We start from the raw sequence: 23459 nt of genomic DNA, 5'->3' as shown, positions 1-23459 counted from the left end.
CTAGTAGACTGCTTGTGTCCACTTTGTTTAGTTCTTTTTCTGGAGTTTTGTTCTGTTCTTTCATTTGGGATGTTTCTTTGACTCCTCATTTTGGTAACTTTCCTGTGTTTGTTTCTATGTAGAGTTGCTACGTCCCCTGGGCTTGGTAGAGTGGCCTAATGTAGTAGATGTTCTGTGAAGTCCAGTGGCACAACCACCCCTATCACCCAAGCTGGGCACTCCAAGTGCACCTCCCCATGTGGGCTATGTACAGCTGCCTATTGTAGTCAAGGCTTGATTGCTGTAGGCATGTCAAAAGGAAGAATTTACCTGCAAGCTAATCTGCTGTAAGGACTGACTATGGCCACTGGCTGCTGTGGAGGATCACCTGGGCAGGGGCCCACCCTACAGAACAGGACTTACTTCAGCAGGGACTCTGGTGTCCACTGAGGCCACCTCTGATTCCGTCAATGTGGAGGTAGTTGGGCATTGTTTCTATATGGTATGAAACTGTCCACTGGGTGTGTTTGCTCTGCGGCTTTAGGGGAGGTGGAGGCCAAGGTCAGCTGCTTCCCATGTTCTGACCAGTGCCACCCAGCTTGAGCTACAAAGTGGTCTACAGATGGCTGGTACTTGTGCTGGGTTTGGAGGTGCCCAGTAGAAGCCACTCTGTGAACTGCAGCTGACTGTTGCTAGTGTGAGCCCTGGGGCCATCTAGTGACAGGTGTAGGGCCTGTGGAGGCCAGATGCTGCTTGTTTGAGAGACTTTAGGAAAGTCTGAAGCAGGAGCCAAGACAGGCCATTTGTATGGAAAAGGCACTGGAAACAGCTTGGGGGGGGGGCTCCCAAGTTTGGTGTGGCAGGTGTCTCGGGGAATCAACAGGATGGGGGAAACAGTGATAGCGGGGTTGATGGAGACTCAGACATGGGGCCTGCTTGCTGTCTCTATGGGGGGAGGGCCCATCAAACAATGGCCTCTGCCAGCACTTTTGACTGGGAGAAAGCTGCTGTCTGCCTGCTCTTACCCTGATGCCAGACATTTGAGTTTCCCTCTGTCTGTCTCTGTTGCCTTTCAAGCTACTATCCCAGTGCTGGAGCTCAGAATGAGTGAGTCAGAGTGAGTTCATTTAGATGCCTTTTAAGAGGAACTGCCTGCAACTCCAACAGCCCTCCATCTCACTCAGCCTCAATTCCCACTGGTTTTTACAGCTAGAAGTTATGGGGACTTCTCTTCCCAGCACTGGAACCCTGGGCTTGGGAGCCTGGTGGGGGGCTTGGACCCCTCTCTCCTTCAGGGAGAACTCCATACCCAAGTTATCACTCCTGGTTTTTATCCACCATGCATGGGTGTGCGATCAGCCAGTTCCACATCTCTGCGCCTCCTACCAGTCCTGATGTGGCTTCTTCTTTTTATTCCTACTTGTTGGAGTTCTATTCAGCTAGATTTAAGGCGGTTCTGAATGACAATTGTTCTGTAGTTTAGTTTTAATTTTGCAGTGGTTCTGGGAGGATGCAAGAATGGTGTTTACTTATACTTCCATGTTGACTAGAAGTCAGTACCACACTGTTTCGATAACTGTATCTTTTTCCTATTTTTAAAATTTTAATTGTTGTTCAAGTACAGTTTTCTGTCCTTTACCCCCATCCAAGCCCACCCCTATCCCTCCTCTCCTCCCTCCCTTCTCCACCCCCCCTTGTTATTGCCCATGTGTCCTTTATACTAGTTCTTGCAATGATGACTATATCTTTATAGTAAGTTTTAAAATCAGAAAGCGTTGGCTGTCCAATTTTCTTTTTCTCTTTCAAAATGGTTTTGGCTCTTCGGGTCTATTGAGACTCCTTATAAATTTCAGACAGATATTTCTAGTTCTACAGAAAAAAAAGACAAAACCCCAAAACCCTGTTGGTCTTCGATAGGATTACATATATCGGTAGATTGATTTGGTTGGTGTTGACATCTTAACAATATTAGCCTTCCAGTTCATAAACATGGGATGTCTTTCTACTTATTTGAGTCTTTAATTTCTTTCAGCAATATTTTGTACATGTCACTGGGCAAGTCTTTAATTTCCTAGGTATTTTATTCTTCTAGAGACTATTATAAATGAAATTGGTTTCTTAATTTCCTTTTCACAGTGTTCATTGTTAGTGTATACAGATACAATGGACTTTTGTGTGTTGATTTTATATCTCACAACACTGTTGTATATATTTATTAGATCTGCTTCTTGTATGAAATCTTTGATTTTCTACTTATTATTATGTCATCTGTGAATAAAGATAATTTTACTTCTTCCTCTCCAATGTGATACCTTTTTAATTCTTTTTCTTGCCTAACTGGTTAGGACTTCCATGTTAAATAGAAATGGCAAAAGTGGGCATTCATATCTTGTTCCTGATCTTAGAAGAAAAGCTTTCAGTCTTTCACTACTGATTATAATGTTAGCTATTTGCGTTTTTTAAAAAGTTAATCATCATCAACAAACAATTAAATCGGGGCTCTACTAGAGTATATCTAGAAGATCCATGCAGGATTTGATAATTCCCTAAGAGGAAAACAACCATGGGTTTCCCTTGGTTAAGGGAAGCTTCCCTTTGTGTAAGAAAAGAAAGGATTTATGGGGTTACAGTGTTGGACAGTGATGTGTAAAAGGAAAACAATAATATTTCATAGGTAGAGATACCGCTGATCAAGAAGTATTGAGCATTTTAGAATGGAAGAGTCTTTAGCATGGGGTGACCATTATAGTTAGTAAAGACCATAGAAATAAATCAAGGGAAAGTTTCACACATTCTGCTATTATTGCTATAGCTCTTAGGTGAGGTAGATATGCCTTAGCTACTGGACCTAATGAAAGACTGAAATAAGGAGTAGGCCTCTTATGATTGCCCTGTAATTAATTAGTACCTCTAATGCCTGTTCAGACTTTTCATGTACGAAAAAGGGAAAGGGGCATGTGAATCCAAAATCTGGAAAACAGATCTTTTTGTAGTTATCATACCAGTCTTTGGCTTACATATAATTTTTTTTAACTGGAAAAGCACACAATAATTGACAGATATTTATATTATTTTACTCATGTGTAAATAAGTTAGGAAAGTAAATTCTCCTGATTTGTTAGGTTTTTGTATTAAAGATTTTATTTATTTATTTATTTATTTATTTATTTATTTTTAGAGAGAGGAGAAGGGAAGGAGAAAAAGAGGGAGAAAAACATCAGTGTGTGAGAGATACATTGATTGGTTGCCTCTGACATACCCCCTACTAGGGACCTGGCCTAGAATACAGGCATGTGCCCTGACTGGGAATCAAACCAGTGACCCTTTGGTTTGCAGGCCCATTCTCAATCCACTGAGCTATACCAGTCAGGGCATGATTTGTTAGGTTTTTTAAAAGTATGAGTTTACTAGACAAAAGAGCTCTCATAGTGATTTTGAACGAACATTTAGAGAATTCCAAATAATTTAATTATTTCTATTGTTTTGTCTTTTTTAGAGTACAGTAGCAAATTTTTGTGTGAGAGAAACGTCAGTGTGTGGTTGGCTCTCATGCATCCCCTACTGGGGACCTGACCTGCAACCCAGGCACGTGCCCTGACTGGGAATTGAACTGGCAACACTTTGCTTCACAGTCTGGTGTTCAATCCACTGAGCCACAACAGCCAGGGCACCTAATGGAAGTTTTAAGAAACCCAAAGATAGTTTAGGCATAAAAAATGTCCTAATGATTTTATTAGTTTAAATTTGGGGCCTGGATTTAGAAAAAGCAAAATGAAGAATAATTGTAGAGAAAATAATATATAAATATCTAAGAAAAGAAACATTGATACAGCTGAAGAAACCCAAAACACTGATTTTGATTTGGAAAAAATACATGTACCCCTATGTTCATTGCAGTGTTATTTATAATAGCCAAGATCTAGAAATAGCCCAATGTCCATCAGTAGATGAGTGGATAAAAAAGAGTTGGCGTATTTACACAGTGGAATACTACTTGGCCATAAAAAGGGAATATTACCTTTTGTGACAGCATGGATGAACCTGGAGAGCATTGTGCTAAGTGAAATAGGCCAGTCAGACAAAGACAAATACCATATGATTTCACTTATATGTGGACTCTAATGAACAAAATAGAAACAGACTCGTACATACACAGAACAGACTGACAGGTGTTAAAGGAGAAGGGAGTTGGGGGACTGGGTAAAAAAGGAAAAAGGATTAAGAAAAAAAAAAAACACCTCATAGACACAAACAACAGTATGGCGGTTACCAGAAGGAAAATGGGATAGGGAGAGGTAGGATAGTGAAGGGTGGTTACCAGAGCGGGGTGTGGGGGAAATGGGTAAAGATGTTTAAAAGGTACAAACTTCCAGTTATATATAAACATATATTTGTAAACTTCCAATTATAAAGAAATTCTGGGAAAGTAATATACAGCATGGTGACTGAAAATAAACTTTAAAACAATAAATAAAACTGAAAGCTATGGTAACAATTCATAAAGTCAATATAAACAATTTAAAAGGTTTAAATCATTTGAAACAACCCTGATCTTGTACGAATGAAAATATTGTGCTGGCATTATTTTTTATGGCAAATTGAAAGACACAGATCATGCCAAACATCTTCTTTTATCTTGGAACTAAGGCCTTGTCTTATCTTATAATTATAATAATGAAGCCTATTACATAAATACACTTTTAAGTGCCCACAAAGAAAATGTATATAGTATAACAATTCTGTAAGACATTTTTAAGTATTTAAGTAGATTGGTTATTCCTAGAGCACGCATATACATGGAATAAATTTTAATAGTTTAACATTTTCCAAGAGAGGGAAACAAACAGCAAAACAGTGATGGGGAACTATTAAATACTTAAGAGAAATATGAAATTTCCACTGTAAAATTTAATCAGTGATCACTCTGCAGGGAGAAAAGACAGCAGGCACTCGACAAATTAATAGAGCTACACAATTAAAAAGTCAGCATTTAGCCCTGGCTGGTGTGGTTCAGTGGATTGAACTGAAAGGTCACAGTTTTGACCCCCCCAGTCAGGACACACGCCTGGGTTGCAGGCCAGGTCCCCAGTTGGGGGCTTGTGGGAGGCACGGATCCACTGATGCATCTCACGCATTGGTTTCTCTTCCTCTTTCTCCTTCTCTTCCTCCCTCTAAAAATAAATTTAAAAAAATTTAAAGGCAGCATTTATTAATGTACAAAGCACACAATTAAAATATGGCCTATGTTAAGCAAAATAATCCCTGCTTGACAAACAAGACAATTTCCTCATGACAGTTTTTTCCCTTTTTGTTCTGAGGTACCTCTCAAATAAACAATCTTGTTCTTGTCAAAACTTACCCCAAATGGCCACTGCAATTCTAAACCGTCCCTAGTGAAACTGTATAAGTTGGGCAGATAAGGATACAAATTAGAGTAACCGTGAGAAAACACAAAGGAAGCAGGTATCTGGCCCAGATTTAGTTGGCTCAAGGATCCATAAGGATGGTGCTCTGCAACCTTGTACCTCCAGAACTTGTCCAAAAACCGACTGTCACTGATGAGAGACCAAAGAAAATGTCCTGATTCTGGACAAAAGAGATTAAACAAGGCAGTTCTCAGGGACACAACACATCACTTCCTCCCTACAGTTCTATAATTCTGTGTTTAGTTTTCCCTGCAACAAAGCTTCCTGCTAGACATTAAACTGTATGGTTACATCACATTTCTCACCACACTTTGTTGTCAACATGTTTCATCTTACTTCTTTCTTTCAGGGTTAGGTATCTCACCACATTAGCTGAGATCTAAGAACTTTTACCCAGTTGCTGCAGCCATCCCTGACATTCTTTCTACTCCTTAAATACACCAAGCTTGTTCCTGTCTTTGTATTTGCCCTTCTCTCTGCCCGAAACTCTGCCCTCCCACTTCTTCCTGGCCGTTTCTTCTCAGCTTCTGCTCAGTATCACCTCCTCAGAGAGGCCCTCCGTGATGATCTTACCTACTCACAGTCCTCTGCATGTTTTAGCACTATTGCCTCCTCCCCGGGACGCCACTCCTCGTCCGCCTTGTTAAAAAGAAACAACAGGCCCAGAATGGGAGTCACCTGTGCTAACCCCCCCATCAGCGAAGCAAGACTTAATACCTAACCTAACTGCAACCTCAAGATCTCCCAGGAATGTAACTTTTAACCTGTCAACATGAAATGACCCCCTCCAGTCCCCTTGGGAGGGCGACCTTGCCTGAAACAGTGCATTCTTTGCTAATAGTTTTTTTCTTTTTTTTGCCTCCTTTTTGCCTTTGAAAACCTTTTTTCTGTAGCTTGCGGAGTGCCTTCCTATTTGCTACATGAGCTGCTGATTCATGAATTGCTGAATAAAGCCAACTTGATCTTCACTCAGCTGGACTTTTGTTTTTTCGTTTTTTTGAGGGGCTGGCAGGCGGGATACGTTGCCCAATCGCCTGCCACTCTGGGCCTCAGTCTTCCCGACCAGTGCGGGAACCGCCCTGGGAGCAGAAACCCAACTCCCAGACTGGACGTTGCTGACCGCGTCAGGCAGGTGGCCAGGTACCTCCGGGATCTGCTCTCCAGTACTAACGACCAGAGCGCACTTCATTTGAGGGCACCTTACGTGACCCCAGCTCTGACGCAGCCCGCCGCCCGCCGCCTGACCCCTCACCCAGCGGAAGGCCAATACGCTTGCTCCGCACTTCCGGGCTCTCGAGGCTGGGCGCCGACCTTTGAGGCGCCTGCGCAGATGCTGGGCTGAGGGTTTGGGGAGGTGCAGGCGTGTTGGGACTGATGGCCAATGTTGCTGAGTAGCGGCGACGTGTGGGCGTGTCGGTCCAGCAGTCTGGCCAGGGGGTTCGGGTGCGGGGTCTTTGGGAGCGGAGGGCACGGAGAGAGCCTAAGGTCGCCGGCCGCCGCGAGTACCTGGCATGTCGGCGGAGGCCTCCGACCCGGCGGCTGCCGAGGCCCTTTCCCTGGAAGTCCCTAAGCCCTGGGGATTCGAGCCCGGCTCCGTCGCGGACGGTCTCAAGCCACAGACTCCGAACAGCAAGTATGTGAAGCTGAATGTGGGGGGCTCGCTGCACTACACGACGCTGCGCACCCTCACGGGACAGGACACCATGCTCAAGACCATGTTCAGCGGCCGCGCGGAGGTACTCACGGACGCAGGAGGTACTGCGATACCCTCGCTTGTGCTGTCTTCCATCCTCCGGATGCTTACCCTTAGTCTTTTCCTCGCCCAGTGTCTTCTTGCCCCTTCTCTCTTTTCACCACCATCCAGTCAGGTCATTCTCACCTCCATCAACCCCCACACCCGATCTCATCTACCCCTTTTCATTCATAATCTCCTTCCTCTTCCAGTCTTTACCCCCAGCAATAACCTACATACACTTAGGGAACAACTTTACCTCCCCAGCTCTGCCAGGCGCTATGGTGAGTGATTCAACATGTCACTTCAGAATTTTCATTATCACTCCCACCCAGTTTTCCCACCCTTCACTCCTCAGCTCAAAAAAACTTGGGAACCAGCCCTGCTGCCAGCAGCACCCTGCCAGGCCACCTTCATCAGTTTTTTTCCAACTGGCTAGCCCTTTGTTTCCCACTCTAATTTAGCACTGCTAACAACCAGCCCGGAGAGTTGGAGGATGTCGTTGGTCTCTGTGTCTCCCCTGACACACTCTGGGAATCCATCTGTAAATCCAGATTGTAGAAGGAGAAGGCTGCTCTGGGTTTGCCAGGGACACCGGAGTGGAGGGTGGAGAGTTCTCTTTGGCAGGTGAACTTTACTTCTTGGAGTGTTGCATTCAGGTTTGAGCCCCACATGCCCAAGTGGAAGCTTAAAGTTCGGTGGGGGGCTGGAATTCAGAGGGGGTTAAGAAGGATTGTGAGAACAGGAAAGTAAACATCTGGGGGGTGGAGGTCAGTTTTCAAAAATCTAAAGGTGAAGAAATTACTTATTGAGTAGGTACTTGTAAAGTGGCAGTGCTGAAGATACTTTGTTTTGGTAAATGAATCTGAGGAGATTACTGAGTTTACTTTTTTGTGGGGACAGGGGATAACAGTAAACAAATAAGCATACAAAAAGAAAGGGGGCATGTAATTCCAGATAGTACTAAGTTCTATGGTGAATATAAAGGTTAAAATAGTAGTGATTTTAGAGGGTGGGGTAGACCTTTCAATTAAATAGAATGGCTAGAGTTAACATGAAAGGTTAGAGGGTTATTGATAAAGTAATCTGGAAGAACTTTCTCATGGTGAGAACCTTCTCAGTGTAGGACAGACTTGGGAGGGAATCAGTACTCTTTAGGGTTGAAAAGGGGTCTGTGGGGAACACTCACTGGGCATGTTTTAACAGTATATTCTTGGATAAGGCAGAAGTCTGAGAAAAATTCAGACTTGTAGCTTTAGAATCCTTCTTTTCATAAAAATTTAGTAGTTCCAGGGCCCCCAGAAAAGCTATCCTTTATCTTTCCTCTCCCCACCCCACCAGGTTGGGTGCTGATTGACCGTAGTGGCCGCCACTTTGGTACAATCCTCAACTACCTTCGGGATGGGTCGGTTCCACTGCCTGAGAGCACCAGAGAACTGGGGGAGCTACTAGGCGAAGCACGATACTACCTGGTACAGGGCCTGATTGAGGACTGCCAGCTGGCACTGCAGGTGAGGGTCCCTTCACCACCTCCTGAGTTCCAGTCCCGTGCCCATGTCTCTGGAGAACGGCTTAAGTAGCTAGATAAAAGGACATTAAAAGAATAAAAGGAAATATGGGGTACTACCTAGAGAGGCTGCTTCTGGCCCGGCTTTCACTAGCCATGGCCCCAGAAAATTTGTGGGTGCTGTCTCCTGTATTCCTGCTGCCTCAGCCGGGGTCCCCCTCAACATCTCATGCTAAGACTGTTTTGGTGGTTAAATGACTTCTCTCTCTGCTTCTTGTTGTTTCTACTTGGCCAAACCAGTTTTTATACTACCACCTAATTAATTATCCTCAGACATAATCCCAATCTATTCTCCCTTTTGCCCAGAAATCAAATCATAGATAACTCTCTTGTGCCACTAGGGAAAAAAATCTAAATTTAAACTGGAATATAATGACCTCTGCAATCTGGTTCTATCCTGGCAGGCAATACCCCACCCCACCCCAGAGGCTTAAAAATTTTTTTGCAATGAAGTCTCATAGAAGCAGGGCCACCCCCAATTAAACAGGGTTGGGGGTTCCAGAGCCCCACCTCTGTGCTTCATTTCTGTGGATCTCATAGGGTTCTGAGGATATACGGGTTAAGTGTCACCTCCACCATAGCTGACTGGGTAATCTTGAGTGAGTCAATTCTTACCTCTGGCATTCTGTTCTCATATTCCAAAAGATAGGAAAACGAGGAACTATGTACAATGTAGTGAGTTTTACATAAAGCCTTTTATTCTGTCCTGTTTTTACAATGTTAAAAATACCCTTTTATGATACAATATTAATGGAGATTATAAGGGTTTCTTTTTTGATGTTCTTTATATATTAAAAGGTGGCAACTGTGAGCAAGTGTCTGTTATCTTGAGAAATACTTATTCTTGGAATCCAAAAGTATAGAATTTCTTTGGGCTCTATCTATGTTTTTCAAACTTTGTGACTGCCTCCCATAGAAAAAATGCTATATATATATATATATATATATATATATATATATATAACTTATAAAATGATATTTTCAGTGATACACTCTGACATACTGTTTTCTTTTTTTACTGTTAATGCTGTTTGAGACCCATTAATGGCTTACCACTTGCAGTTTGAACTAGTTGTTCTTGGAAGTACATTCCTGAGCTATAGTTTTACATTTATCTAATGTTATCTCACACCCACTCCTGAATCTAATGTTTATCTAATGTTTTCACACCCACAGAATTACTCCTGTGTGTCAGGAGTAATTCTGCTCTCTGGCTTGTATGTACATCTTGTGCCCTTGTTTGATATTTGTTTAAAAATGAGGCAAGTTGGGGGTACATCCAAGGTCAAAGAGATACTAAGTGTAGAGCTCACATTCATCCCCAGGTTATCTGACTTCCAAGTACAAGTGCTTTTTCTTCTGTACTCCAGCTTTCTCTTTTCCAGGTTTCCCTGAGACCATTCCCATCGCCACCTCACTTGACTAGTGTTTGCTTGATTGTTGGAGGTTTTTGTTTTTAAGATTTAGGTACAGAATATTGAGTTCATCATACTCCTCAATGCATGACACTTAATCATCTATGAAATCTTTTATCTTTTTCCTTCATTTTCAATCCCCTGCCATGTCCCTTCCCCCATAAGTATCCTTCCAATTCTAATGTTTTGATACATATGCTTGGATTATGTTTGTACCCATGAAAAGCTAAAGCATTCTTAAATTTTTTTAAAAGGTTTTATTTATTTATTTTTAGAGAGAGGGAATGGAGGAAGAAAGAGAGGGAGAGAAATATCGATTGGTTGTCTCTTATACACCCACAACCTGACCTGCAACACTGCCTGACCCAGGCATATGCCCTTACTGGGGACTGAACTAATGACTTTTCAGTTTATGGGACGACACCCAACCACTGAGCCCTACCAGTCAGGACAGCGAAAACATTGTTTTATATGCATTTTAACTTTCCATAAGTGGCATTGAATTACGAATTGTGTGTTTTGTTTCGTACTGAGTAATTCAACACTTTTTTGTTTTTGTTTTTTAAGATTTTATTAATTTATCTTTAGAGGGGAAGGGAAGGAGAGAGGAGGAGAAACATCATTGTGTGGTTGCCTCTCGTGTGCCCCCTGCTGGAAACTGGCCCGCAACCCAAGCACATGCCCCAACCGGGAATCGAACCATGGTCCCTTAGTTCGCAGGCCCTTGCTCAATCCACTGAGCTACACCAGCCAGGGCACTTTTTTGAAGATTTATTTATGCTGCTCTACATACTAGAGGATGGTGACCTAGATTGCCTCCCCACTTCCTGCCCCAACAAACAGTGCCACCATTAGTATCCCTATACATGTGCCCTAGTGGGTGCTGGGTCAGGGTTTCTCATGATTGTAGCTGGGAGTGAAATTGCTGGGTCACAGGACACATGCAAATGACTTTCAACAGTATCATCAAGATTACTCTCCTAAATGGCTGTAGCACTTTATACTCTTAATCAGCAGTGCATAAGGGATCTTGTTTCTGCACATTTCTGCACAGTATGATCCACTCTTCTAATTTTGCCAATCTAATTGGTATAGAGTGATCTCATTTTTATTTGCATGCCTCTGATTACTAATGAGATATTTTCATATATTAGTTTTTTGTGGTTTCCCCTTCTATGAATTGCCTATTCATATTCTTTCCCAAATTTTCTACTGAGGGTTTTTTCCCCCAATCTGGTTGTTTTACAGGTGATCCTTGTATATTTTAGTTTAGTTCATAAGGAGAATTAAGTCTTCTTACCCTAAGGCATGTATTCTACATAATAAATTTACTGTTTTCTTATATATCTAAAGTAGTACTATTTACCTATCATCATTGAGAGAACTGAGAAAATAGTTACTCATGTTATTTGCTGGGTTTTCAGATTCAGTTGAAGAACCCCAATTGAAAAAGTCTACTTCAGATCATTTCTAGTCAGTTTTATTTTTATGTAATTTTCTCCTTATTTATTTGTTTATTTATCTGTTTAAGAGAGAAACAATAGTTTGTTGTTCTGCTCATCCATGCATTCATTCGTTGATTCTTGCAACCAATGAATGTGCTCTGACCAGGGATTGAACCCTCAACCTCTATGCATCGGGACAATGCTCCAACCAGCTGAGCTGCCTGGCCAGGGCCTCTAGTCAGTTTTAGATGTTGCCAGTTGTTTTCTCTTAGAATGTCAGCTGCCTGTAGTGTCTGTTGTTGAATGGAAATCCTTGATTTATTATTGTAAATAACCTTTTATTATTTTTAAGCACTATGTATATGTTATAGAAATTTAGAAAATTAAAATTTAGGTGATTAAAAATATAAAAGTAGCAAATGTCCTTCAAGGTCTTTTTGGGTGTTTGTGTATGTGAGCGTGTGCATGTGCCAAAATACAGTCATGTCATATGTGCTGTTTGTAATCTGCTTTGTTTGTTAATAATTGCCATCTTTCCATGTCAATAAAATTTATCTTGTCTAAATCCAGGGTATATGCGAATTTCTCCATTCATTCCAGAAATTTCTTTTATAGCTTGCTCATCTAAATAAGGACCCAGTCTAGATCCTTGCATCATGTCTGGTTATTGTGTTCTTCAAGGCTCCTCCAACCCCAAACAGTCCCTTTTTTCTCATGATGCTGACTTGTTGAAGAGACCACCAGTGGTTCTGCACAATCCCCTAGTTTCCAAATTTGCCTGGTTGTTTACTCGTGGTATCATTTGGTTTGTAATGGGCCCCATTCTGAATTTTCTGTAAGCTAAATGATGGATTTAAAGGCTTGATATTAAACATATTAAACATTTTCATTAGAATACATTTTAGGTAATTTTATATATTTCATTTTATGTTATATGGACACATCCATAATGGGGTTTTTTTGTAAGATTTTATTCATTCATTTCTAGGAGGGGGGAGAAAGACAGAAAGAGAGGGAGAGAAACATCAGTTTGTGGTTGCCTCTAGCATGCCCCCTACTGGGGACCTGGCCTGCAATGTGCCCTGACTGGGAATTGAACTGTCAACCATTTGGTGCGCAGGCTGGTGCTCAATCCACTGAGCCACATCGGCCAGGGCATAATATTGTTAATATGACTTATTATTAGTGATACTCAGAATTAGCCCCTTGATTCAGGCGATGTTGGTGTGATCCTTCCATTGTAGTTATATTCCCTTGTTGCTAACTATAAAGTAATCTGTGTGATGTTATTTTGGCACTGTATGAATGACAGTTACCTGTCAACCACACAGCAACTGATTACCCTTACCTGAATCAATAATTTCATTAGAGTTGTAAAATAATTATAATTCTATCATTCCTTCAACATTATTACATGGGGCTATTTGTAAGGTCACATGTTCCATTGTCAACTGGAGAAATTCTTGATTTTAATGTAGTTAAATTCCTTCTTTTTTTTCCTAAGTGCGTATTCGTTTAAGATCTTGTTTAAGAAGGTTTTTTTCTGTTCTACATTTTAATATCTCTATAGTTTTATCTTTCATATGTGAGTCTTTTTATCTAATAGAATTCACTGTTATAAATATGAATTACAAAGGGATGTAACTTTTTTGTTCTTCATAGAGTGAGCTAGTTTTCCCACTCCCATCTATTAATCTGTGCTAGCCAGTTTCCAAAATGGCCACCAGAATTGTCCAAAATTCTTGCTTCCTGCTTATTCTGGCTCTGTTTAGTCCTCTTCCACACCAAATAGGGCTGACCTGTGTCACCAGTAGGATATTGCAAAAATGGTAGTGTGTGACTTAAAGCTAGGTCATAAAAGACATTGCTGTTTCTGCTCCTCTCTTGGATCACTCATTCTGGGGGAAGCCAGCTGCCATGTGAGGATACTCAAGCAGTTCTAGGGAGAGGTCTCCTTGGTGAGGAACTGAAGCCTCCTGCCCACAGCCAGCACAAACTCTCAGTCATATGGGTGAACTGTCTCAGAAGTGGATCCTTGAGGCCCAGTCAGGTCTTCAGGTAACTACAGCCCTGGCCAACATCTGGACTCCAACTTCATGAGTGATCATGGGCCAGGACCACCCAGCTAAGCTAATCTCAAGTTCCCAACCTCCAGAAACTGTGAGATAATAAATGTTTATTATTTTACCCAATAAGTTTTTAGTAATTTGTTCCCCAGCAATAGATAACAGATTTTGGATCTGGAATGGGATTCTGCCATATCAAAAACATTAAATGTGGGGAGGACTTCCGCCAAGATGGAGGTGTAGGTGGAACCACCTTGCTTCCGTGCACAACCAAATCTAAGAACAACTATTTTTAACAATAAAAAATACAACCAAGCCACACAGAAAATTGACAATACGGAGTCCAAAGACAACGAAATGCTCAGCTAAACCGGTAAGAGGAGCGAAGCCAGCAGCAGAGCAGGTTGGCAAAAAAAATCCCCAAACCGGTGGTGCGCAAGCAGCCTGAAGCGCAGATCGCAGGCTAGCTACGGATGCACACAGGGAAGAGGCGCGGCGGGCTGTCTGCGGTCGGTCGCGCATCTGCGTGCAGATAAACCAGTGAAGAGGAGAGCAGGCGCGGGGCAGCAGGCTCGCACAATTCTGATCGGATAAACAGGCCAGGGCGAGTGGTGGGACTGGACGGACTGGGCTAGCAGAGAGGTCCACCATTGCTCCCTCTCTGACCACGCCCACACACACAGCATCACAAACCAGCGACCTGGGTGGCCCATCCTGGTAAACAACTAAGGCTTCGCTCCGCTTACTTAACGGTGCAAACAGACCAAAAATGGCCCAAGAACAACTCAGAGCCCCAGAGCCGATCAGTCTAAGCGATGAAGAAGTAGCCAATCTTTCAGATGCACAGTTCAAAACACTGGTTATCAGGATCCTCACAGAACTGGTTGATTTTAGTCACAAATTAGAGAAACATATGGAAGCTAAACTAATTGAAATGAATGGTAATACAAAGGAAACCAGTAGTAATGGAAAGGAGATTGGGACTCAAATCAATGGAGTGGACCAGAAGGAAGAAAAAAATGATCAAACAGAAAAGAATGAAGAAACAAGAATTCAAAAAAATGAGGAGAAGCTTAGGAACCTCCAGGACATCTTTAAACGTTCCAACATTCGAATTATAGGGGTACCAGAAGGGGAAGAGTCACAAGTGGAAACCTTATTTGAACAAATAATAAAAGAGAACTTACCCATTCTGGCAGAGGGAAATAGACTTCCAGGAAATCCAGGAAGCTCAGAGAGTCCCAAAGAAGTTGGACCCAAGAAGAAACACACCAAGGCACATCATCATTACATTAGCCAAGATTAAAATGAAGGAGAGAATCCTAGAAGCAGCAAGAGATAAGGGGACTGTCACCTACAAAGGAGTTCCCATCAGAGTGTCAGGTGATTTCTCTAAAGAGACCTTACAGGCAAGAAGGGGCTGGAAAGAGGTATTCCAAGTCATGAAATCCAAAGACCTACAACCAAGATTGCTCTATCCAGCAAAGTTTTCATTTAGAATGGAAGGACAGATAAAGTGCTTCTCAGATAAGACCAAATTCAAGGAGTTCATCATCACCAAGCCCTTATTATATGAAATGTTCATCATCATCAAGCCCTTATTATATGAAATGTTAAAGGGACTTACCTAAGAAAAAGAAGATAAAAAGATGAACAGTGAAAGGACAGCAAACTCACAGTTAGTAACAACCACACCTAAAACAAAAGCAAACTAAAAAGATAGCTAGATCAGGAGCAGAACCATAGAAATGAAGATCACATGGAGGGTTAGCAACAGGGGAGTGGGAGGAGGAGAAAGGGGGAGAAGGTACAGAAAATAAGTAGCATAGACAGTACATAGAAAATAGATAGGGGGGAGGGTAAGAATAGTAGGGGAAATACAGAATCTAAAGAATTTGAGACACGTGTTCATGAACTAAAGGGGGAAATGGTGGGGGAGGGGTATGCAGGGTGGAGGGGAATGGAGGGGGGGAATAGAACAAATGTAATGGCATAATCAATAAAAATTTTTAAAAAAATGAAAAAGAAAAAAACAGGAAAGAGTAAAAGCTATAAACAAAATCAAAATTTTATTCTTCTAAAAGATGAATTAGAGAAACAAACAAAAAAATACATTAAATGTGGGAGTGGCTTTAGAACTGGGAAGAGGAAGATTGTTAATAAAAGCCTAAAGCGTTTTAAGGAGTCCATTTATAGAAGTCTGATGATCTTTAAGGAGGTTGCAGTGAGGAAAATGTTACTGGAAAATGGTGCAAAGGTGATCCTTGTTATATACTGGCGGAAGTTTAGCAACACTGTCTCCTACAGTAATGTAGAAAGTAGGAAACGTACCCAATGAACTGGGTTACCTAGCTAAAGAGATTTCCAGACAGAATATTGAAGTTGCCACCAGGTTTCTCGTTGCTTACAGTAAAATAAAAGAGATGGTAAGCCAATGAAAAAACAGTTGAACAAAAAGGAGTCAGGAATTGGGCTTGGAAATTCCCAGCCTTTCCAAATAATGAATGATGTTAAAATGAACAAATGGCTTCTAGGCATAGATCAAATGCAGGGTATTTTCAGTAAAACATGATCTAAAGATGAACCTGAGGATGTCTTTGTAAAATATTTTGTTAAGACCTCAAAAATATCCAAGAAGATACCTCAGAGAAGTATTTGATCAAGTAATAGTACAACTAAAAAGCTTAAAGGTGTTGTCCCTCAGCATTCTTGGCATGAGCCCAAAGTGAAGAAGAGTTTATCTCACAAAGATTTATGTGTGTCGTTTAAGAGAATTCTATTGGCAGAAACACTAGAAGGGACAGAGACAGTGCCAGAGGAGAATAGGACTTTAGATCCCCAAAGTTTTCCAGGCAGGAAACAGGGTAAGGAAGTTGTGGAGCTGCAAGCATAGACAGTTTCATGGAAGAGGATGACTCAGCAGAGCCAAGTGCCATGGAGAATCATCTTGGGACAAGACTAGGCATCAGAGAGCTCCCAACATTTGTCCAACTGGATTACAGAATTTCCGTGAAGCAGTGACCCCCCACCCTACCCTTTTGAACAAGAGTCTTTCAATGCCTGTGAGCATCCTAATGCCTGGTCCACCATTGTGTATTGGATGTGTAGAAGAGAAAACTTGTCTCTTTAGTTCAGAGGTCTTCAGATCAAGAGCAAATGTACTTAAGAAACAATAGTTAAGGAACTACATCCAAGAAGCCTCATCCTCACCTGGACCTGTTTTAGATGATGGGATTCTGTACTTCAAGCTGATACCATAATAAGACGAGACTCTGGGGGATCTTGGGAGGGAGTGAGTGTGTTTTGCGTATGGGAGGGATTTGAATCAGTGGGAGCCAGCCTCCAAGGCTGATCCCAAATTATTCTTGTTTTCTAGTATTCATTCTCTTGTATAGTTTTCTCCCACACTGAATAGGGCTGACAAAACTGAGTCATAAAAGACAGTGAGGCCTCCACCTTGCTCCCTCTGGAGTTACTTGCTTTGGCGAAGCCAGTGGCCATGTTATGAGGACACTCAAGCAAACCTATGGAGAGGCCCAGGTGACAGGCATCCGATGTTTCCAGCCAATAGCCAGCTTGAACTTGCCAGCCATGTGAACAAGCTTTCTCAGAAATATATCCTCCAGACTCAGTTGTACCTTCAGATTACTTCAGCCCCAGCTGACTTGACTATAACCTCATGAGAGACCCCATGACAGAACCACCCTGCTAAGCCCCTTCTGAATTCCTGACCCATAAGAAACTGAAAAATGTTGATTGTTGATTTAAACTGCTAAGTTTTGGAATAATTTGTTACACAGCAATAATCAAAACACATTCCATACTTCCCCCACTGATTTTTGGTGTCCTCGTTATAAATATTAGTTCTCATATATACATCAGTCTGTTCCCAAACTCAGTTGTGTTCCATTGTTTGTGTTTGTTTCTGCACTAAAACCACACTTTTCATTATTATGGCTTTGTAGGGTGTTTTAATATCTGGTAGGGTTGGTCTTTCCTCCTGACTCCTTTTAAAACTTGACCTAAATATTAGTAGCTTTTTATTCCATATTAATTTTAGAGACTTCCACCAAGATGGAGGCGTAGGTGGAAGCACTGTACCTTCTCACACAACCAAGTTTAAAAACAACAAAGTTTTAGCAACAAAAATGCAGCCAAACCACAGAAAATTGAACTACACGGAAGTCTGACAACAATGAACCCTTCAGCCAAACCAGTAAGAGGGGCAGAGCCAGCAGCAGAGCGGGGTTGGGCAGGAAGGATCCACCAGACCAACCTGGGTGCATGACCCAGGTGTGCCAGCAGCTGTGGGCAGACCCCAGGTGTGGAGTAGCGGGTGGACCCACTGAGGGTGCAAGGCAGTGGACCCACTGAGGGCTGACCACAGTCACACAATTGTGTGCAGATAAACTGGCGAAAGAGCGAGAAGTGAGACTGACCACACAGGCCCCAGTGGTGAGAAGCGGCAGAGGGGACCGCCATTGTCTCTCTCTGACCCCGCCCCCACATACAGCGTCACAAACCAGCTACCTGGGTGGCCCTGCCCTGGTGAATACCTAAGGCTCTGCTCCTTCTACGCAACAGGCACGAACAGATCAAAACATGGCTCAAGAACAGCTCAGAGCCCCAGAGCCGATAAATCTAAGCAATGAAGAAATAGCCAAACTTTCAGATGCACACTTCAAAACACTGGTGATCAGGATGCTCACAGAACTGGTTGATTTTAGTCACAAATTAGAGGAACATATGAAGGCTAAACTACTTGAAATGAATGGAAATGCACAGGAAACCAATAATAACGGAAAGGAAACTGGGACTCAAATCAAAGGAGTGGACCAGAAGGAGAAAAAAAATGACCAAACAAAAAGATGAAGAAACAAGAATTCAAAAAAATGAGGAGAGGCTTAGGAACCTCCAGGGCATCTTCAAACGTTCCAACATCCTAATTATAGGGGTACCAGAAGGGAAAGAGGAACAGCCAAGAGTGGAAAACTTATTTGAACAAATAATAAAAGAGAACTCCCCCAATCTGACAAAGGAAATAGACTTCCAGGAAATCCAGGAAGCTCAGAGAGTCCCAAAAAAGTTGGACCCAAGAAGGAACACACCAAGGCACATCATCATTACATTAGCCAAGATGAAAATGAAGGAGAGAATCCTAGAAGCAGCAAAAGATAAAGGGACAGTCACCTACAAAGGAGTTCCCATCAGACTGTCAGCTGATTTCTCTAAAGAGACCTTGCAGGCAAGAAGGGGCTGGGAAGAAGTATTCCAAGTCATGAAATCCAAAGACCTACAACCAAGATTGCTCTATCCAGCAAAGCTTTCATTTAGAATGGAAGGGTAGATAAAGTGCTTCTCAGATAAGATCAGATTCAAGAAGTTCATCATCACCAAGCCCTTATTATATGAAATGATAAAGGGACTTATCTAAGAAAAAGAAGATAAAAAAGATGAACAGAGAAAGGACAGCAAACTCACAGTTATTAACAACCACACCTAAAACGAAAGCAAACTAAAAGGACAGCTAGATCAGGAGTGGAAACATAGAAATGAAGATCCCAAGGAGGGTTAGCAACAGGGGAGTGGGAGGAGGAGAAAGGGGGAGAAGGTACAGAAAATAAGTAGCATAGACAGTAGATAGAAAATAGATGAGGGGGCAAGAATAGTAGGGGAAATATAGAATCTAAAGAACTTGAGACGTGGTCATAAACTAAAGGGGGGGATGGTGGGGGAGGGGTGTGCAGGGTAGAGGGGAATGAAGGGGGGAAAAGAACAACTGTAATGGCATAATCAATAAAATATTTTTTTTTAAATTTAGAAAAAAGATGTATGGTGTGTCAAAAAACTGTTTGGAATTTATGTTAGAATTGCACGTTTTGTTTTTAGATTGGGAGAGGTGAGGAGTTTTGACATGAAGATTCTAGAAGACAGAGAAAAAGAAACAAGCCTGTGTGTCTGGTTCTTATTCTGTCTCTAGCCTCCCAGCAAGCCAGATTTATTCATTCAGCAGATTCTTCCTGAGCATCTGTTGTATGCTAGGCACTTACCACTTAGATGGGGAAAAACAGACCATAAGCTATATAGACCAAAATCAGAACATGTGAGGAACCGAGTGCCATGAAGAAAGTGAACTGATATTCTGAAAAGGAAGTAGAGGAGGCTGCTTTAGTCAGGGAGCTTAGGGAGGAGGAGCAGCACTCTCTGAGGGGCACTATCTGGGTTGAGATCTGAATGGTACAGAGGAGCCAGCCCCACAAACAACTGAGTGCAGACTGTCTCTCGTAGTGGGAAGAGCAAAGGGCTAGATGGGCACAAGCTGGATGTGCCACAAAACAGCCATCGGTGGGGAAGAAGGGTAGGGACAAGATCAGAGATGTTGGATGCTGCAGAGCCTTGTGGACAACTAAGGAGTCTGGATTTTTTCCCAAAAGGCAGCAAGCAGCTTTTGAAGGCTTTTAAGTGGGTGAGTGAGTGACATTTGCTTGTGCTGTTAACTACCTTCCGCTTCTTCTTCAGCAAAAACGGGAGAACCTGTCCCCGCTGTGCCTCATCCCCATGGTGACATCTCCCCAGGAGGAGCAGCAGCTCCTGGCCAGCACCTCCAAGGTGAGGCCCCTGAGCCCTGTAGGGTGGAGGTTGGGGGCCTCTCCCTGCAACCTGATCCCCACCCTTCTCCATCCTCTCTCCCTCAACAGCCGGTGGTGAAGCTCCTGCACAACCGCAGTAACAACAAGTACTCCTACACCAGGTGACCACCATGGGGGTAGGGAGGTACACGGGGCTGAATCCTGGGCTTAAGACAGCCCTGCTCCTGGCCCAAGGGGAGGGCTGTGGCCACAGAGAAGGACAAGAAAGGTGCCTGCCTGAAGGAGAATTCCAGCTCTTCCACTTACCCACTGGGTTCCTTGGGCAGGTCATTTTCACTTCTGAGCATCACTTTTATCGGTAAACGGGTTCAGGTGAGGATTAGATGATAATGACTAGTATTTACAAAGGGCTTATTTTATAACAGGCATTACTCTTAAGTGCTTTGCATATATTAAATCACAGAATTCTCGCAATGTTTGAGGGAGGTTCGGTCTCCATTTTACAGCTAAGGAAATTGATCACTCCCTCCCAAGAGGTGAAGTAACTTGCCTAGTTTCACCCAGTTAAAAAGTGGCGGAGCTAGGATGCCAGGTGATGCAGCCTGACTCCAGGGACTGCACGGGTAGCCACCCTGCTGTGCTGGGATTCTCAGCAAATGCTACTATTTCCTTGCTGAGGCCTGCTTGGCCTGGCCCTAGGGGTGGAGGAAGCTCCCTGCTGGGTGCCAAGCCCATGGGCAGGACCAGAATCTGGGTATGCGGGCCTATGCTGGGGGGAACAGAGGGCGGGAAGCCAGTCGTGCTGAGGTCCCCTGGGCCCCCGGTCTTCAGCACTTCAGATGACAACCTACTTAAGAACATCGAGCTGTTTGACAAACTGGCCCTGCGCTTCCATGGGCGGCTGCTCTTCCTCAAGGATGTCCTGGGGGACGAGATCTGCTGCTGGTCTTTCTACGGGCAGGGCCGCAAAATCGCCGAGGTGTGCTGCACCTCCATTGTCTATGCCACGGAGAAGAAGCAGACCAAGGTCAGAAGGGGTTCAGGGCCTGGTCAGGGAGGGCTATGGTGGTTGGCAGGACCAGGACCCTAGACAAAGGCAGCTCAGCAGATCAGGCAGAGGAAAGTCCATCACTGAGAGTCAGGACAGACTTCCAAGTTTTGGGGCCTTACCTGTGTAAACCATGACACCATACACTCTCATCTGTGATGATCTTGTCAGTACCTGGTCTCTTCTGACCTTCATATGATGGATGTGCCTTCGGTACACCAGAGATCTTGCAGATCTCTAAGTGCCCAATACTATTTCACACCTCCCCAACTTTGCACACATTGTTCCTTTTACTTGGGATTATTCTTCCTCATCCCTGTGTACCTAATGAATTTATCCTTAATCTTTAAGACCCAAGCCATGCATCACTTTCTTTGTAACACCTTCGCTCATGATCTTTCACCTCAACAACCTGAGACAAAGGGGGTTTACTTTGGTAGCTAGGTGTTAGCTCTTTGAGGGTAAGGCTGTATCTTTTGAATATTTTTTCCCTATCTTTCTAGCACTAGTGGAGGCTAGAAGAGTTTATTACACAGTGGAAGCTAGGAAACATTTATTGAATGCATGAATGAATGACCCAGCTTCCAAGAAACTTCCTGTTTTTTGAGGACAGGAAGATCAACAATTAGAATGCAGCTTGTTAAGGGTTATGTTAGTTATGATTCCAACCCACCGAAGGGGAACCCCCTGTCACCTTTTGCTTCATCCCTTCTGCTCTCTCTTCATCACTCCATGTCGTTGTATTGGCCTTGCTGCTCATGTCCTTGCTGCTTAGTGTACTAAGCCCACTCCCGTCCCAGAGCTTTTACACTTGCTGTTGCCTCTTCCCGGACTGCTCTTCCTCTGGTTACCCACCTGGCTCCCACCCACCCACCCCGCTTTCCTTTGGCCATTGGCCAAATGTCATCTTCTCAGTGAGGTCTTCCCTAAGCTCTCTTACAACACTCCCAGCCATGGCCATCCCCACCCCTTCTCCTGCTATAGTTTTTTCTCATAACATTTGTCATCATCTGACAGTCTATATTTTATTAAATGTATGTCTATGTCCTCCCTCTAGAATGTAAACTTCCTGTGGATAGAAACTTTGTTTTGTTCACTGCTATATTCTCAGTGTTTGCAACACCTGGTACAGTGCAGTCACTAGGTAAATGTTTGTCTAATGAAAGAATATACCAAGAGACTTGGTAGCAAAGGAGAGAAAACAACCACCTGACTTCAGAGCTGGACCTTGAATTATGTGTGACTTTGCTGAGTAAAGAAGTTGCAAAGAGGACAGTCCAGGCCAAAGAATCTGTGATTGCAAAGACATGGAGGTGTGTCAGTGCAGGAGCAGCTTGGGGGAAGCGGGTGGTTGTGTGATTGGACCATAGGGTGGGAGCTGGGGGTTGTTGGCCTTTTGCAGGTGGAATTCCCAGAGGCCCGGATCTTTGAGGAGACCCTGAACATCCTGATCTACGAGACTCCCCGGGGCCCAGACCCAGCCCTCCTGGAGGCCACTGGGGGTGTAGCTGGAGGTGGTGGGGCGGGCCGAGGGGAGGATGAGGAGAACCGAGAGCACCGTGTCCGCAGGATCCATGTCCGGCGCCACATCACCCATGATGAACGTCCTCACGGCCAACAGATTGTCTTCAAAGACTAATCTTGACATTTCTCCGTTTTCCTCCTGCCACTAGGACCCAGTCCCTCTTCCCACACCTTTGCCCCGGCTTTGCTGGCCAAGTCGTGGGTCTTCCCTCTGTCCTTTTATTGCATGGTATAGTTCACTCTGGCTGTTTTCCATTCATTCCCACTTCATTGCTAATAACACGGTACATTCCAGCGCCTTCCCTCAGTCAGAGCCCTTCAGAGGCCTACATTCATTCCTTCATCACCATTTTTGTCCTGCTATTTTCCCTTACCAGCTGGTTTAAAATGATTTAGAATTCCCATTCTCTTTTTTTTTTAGTACATTATACATGCCAAAGGGTCAAGCCAGCCCTTAATAACACCCACCACATTCTGAGCTGCCCCCCAACCACTGTGCAGGGTAGTTTGTCTCATTTCCCTTACCTTTCTTCCTACCTCCTTAACTTTGTGTTAGGCTGGCCTGGGCCTGCACCAGCTCAGCTATCTTCTCAATCTGTTTCATATTATTTATTATTTTAATTTTCTATTAAATTATTGGTATAAAGTTGAGTTGAGGATCTGGTGC

At 43.3% G+C, this 23459-nt stretch overlaps 1 protein-coding gene across 2 annotated transcripts; it reads left to right on the top strand.

Annotated features, from left to right (window-relative positions):
* Positions 1 to 6659: 6659 nt before the first annotated feature.
* KCTD13 (potassium channel tetramerization domain containing 13) lies at positions 6660 to 23438 on the top strand. Of its 2 annotated transcripts, none has more exons than XR_008392715.1 (6): positions 6660 to 7160; positions 8479 to 8648; positions 20150 to 20239; positions 20329 to 20381; positions 21052 to 22581; positions 22671 to 22756. XR_008392715.1 is itself a non-coding variant. In XM_037158138.2 (6 exons), the coding sequence occupies exons 1-6, from the start codon at positions 6917 to 6919 to the stop codon at positions 22905 to 22907; spliced, it is 990 nt and encodes a 329-aa protein (XP_037014033.2). In that variant the 5' UTR covers positions 6661 to 6916; the 3' UTR covers positions 22908 to 23438. The 2 variants fall into 2 exon arrangements, 1 of the variants encoding a protein (XP_037014033.2); XM_037158138.2 differs by having other exon boundaries at positions 6661 to 7160; positions 21052 to 21247; positions 22671 to 23438.
* The last annotated feature ends 21 nt before the right edge of the window (positions 23439 to 23459 follow it).

This window comes from Artibeus jamaicensis, unplaced genomic scaffold (genome assembly GCF_021234435.1).
Source record: "Artibeus jamaicensis isolate MK-2021 breed Jamaican fruit bat unplaced genomic scaffold, CSHL_Jam_final contig_700, whole genome shotgun sequence".
Taxonomy (NCBI): Eukaryota; Metazoa; Chordata; class Mammalia; order Chiroptera; family Phyllostomidae; genus Artibeus; species Artibeus jamaicensis.
The sequence above is the reverse complement of the archived record's forward strand: the minus strand, read 5'-3'. Positions and strand labels throughout refer to the sequence as shown.

Coding starts and splice junctions, on each gene's coding strand:
- KCTD13 (XM_037158138.2), top strand. CDS start 6,917: ATGTCGGCGGAGGCCTCCGACCCGGCGGCTGCCGAGGCCCTTTCCCTG. Junction 20,240..20,328: donor TCCTGGCCAGCACCTCCAAG/GTGAGGCCCCTG, acceptor CTCCCTCAACAG/CCGGTGGTGAAGCTCCTGCA. Junction 21,248..22,670: donor CGGAGAAGAAGCAGACCAAG/GTCAGAAGGGGT, acceptor GGCCTTTTGCAG/GTGGAATTCCCAGAGGCCCG.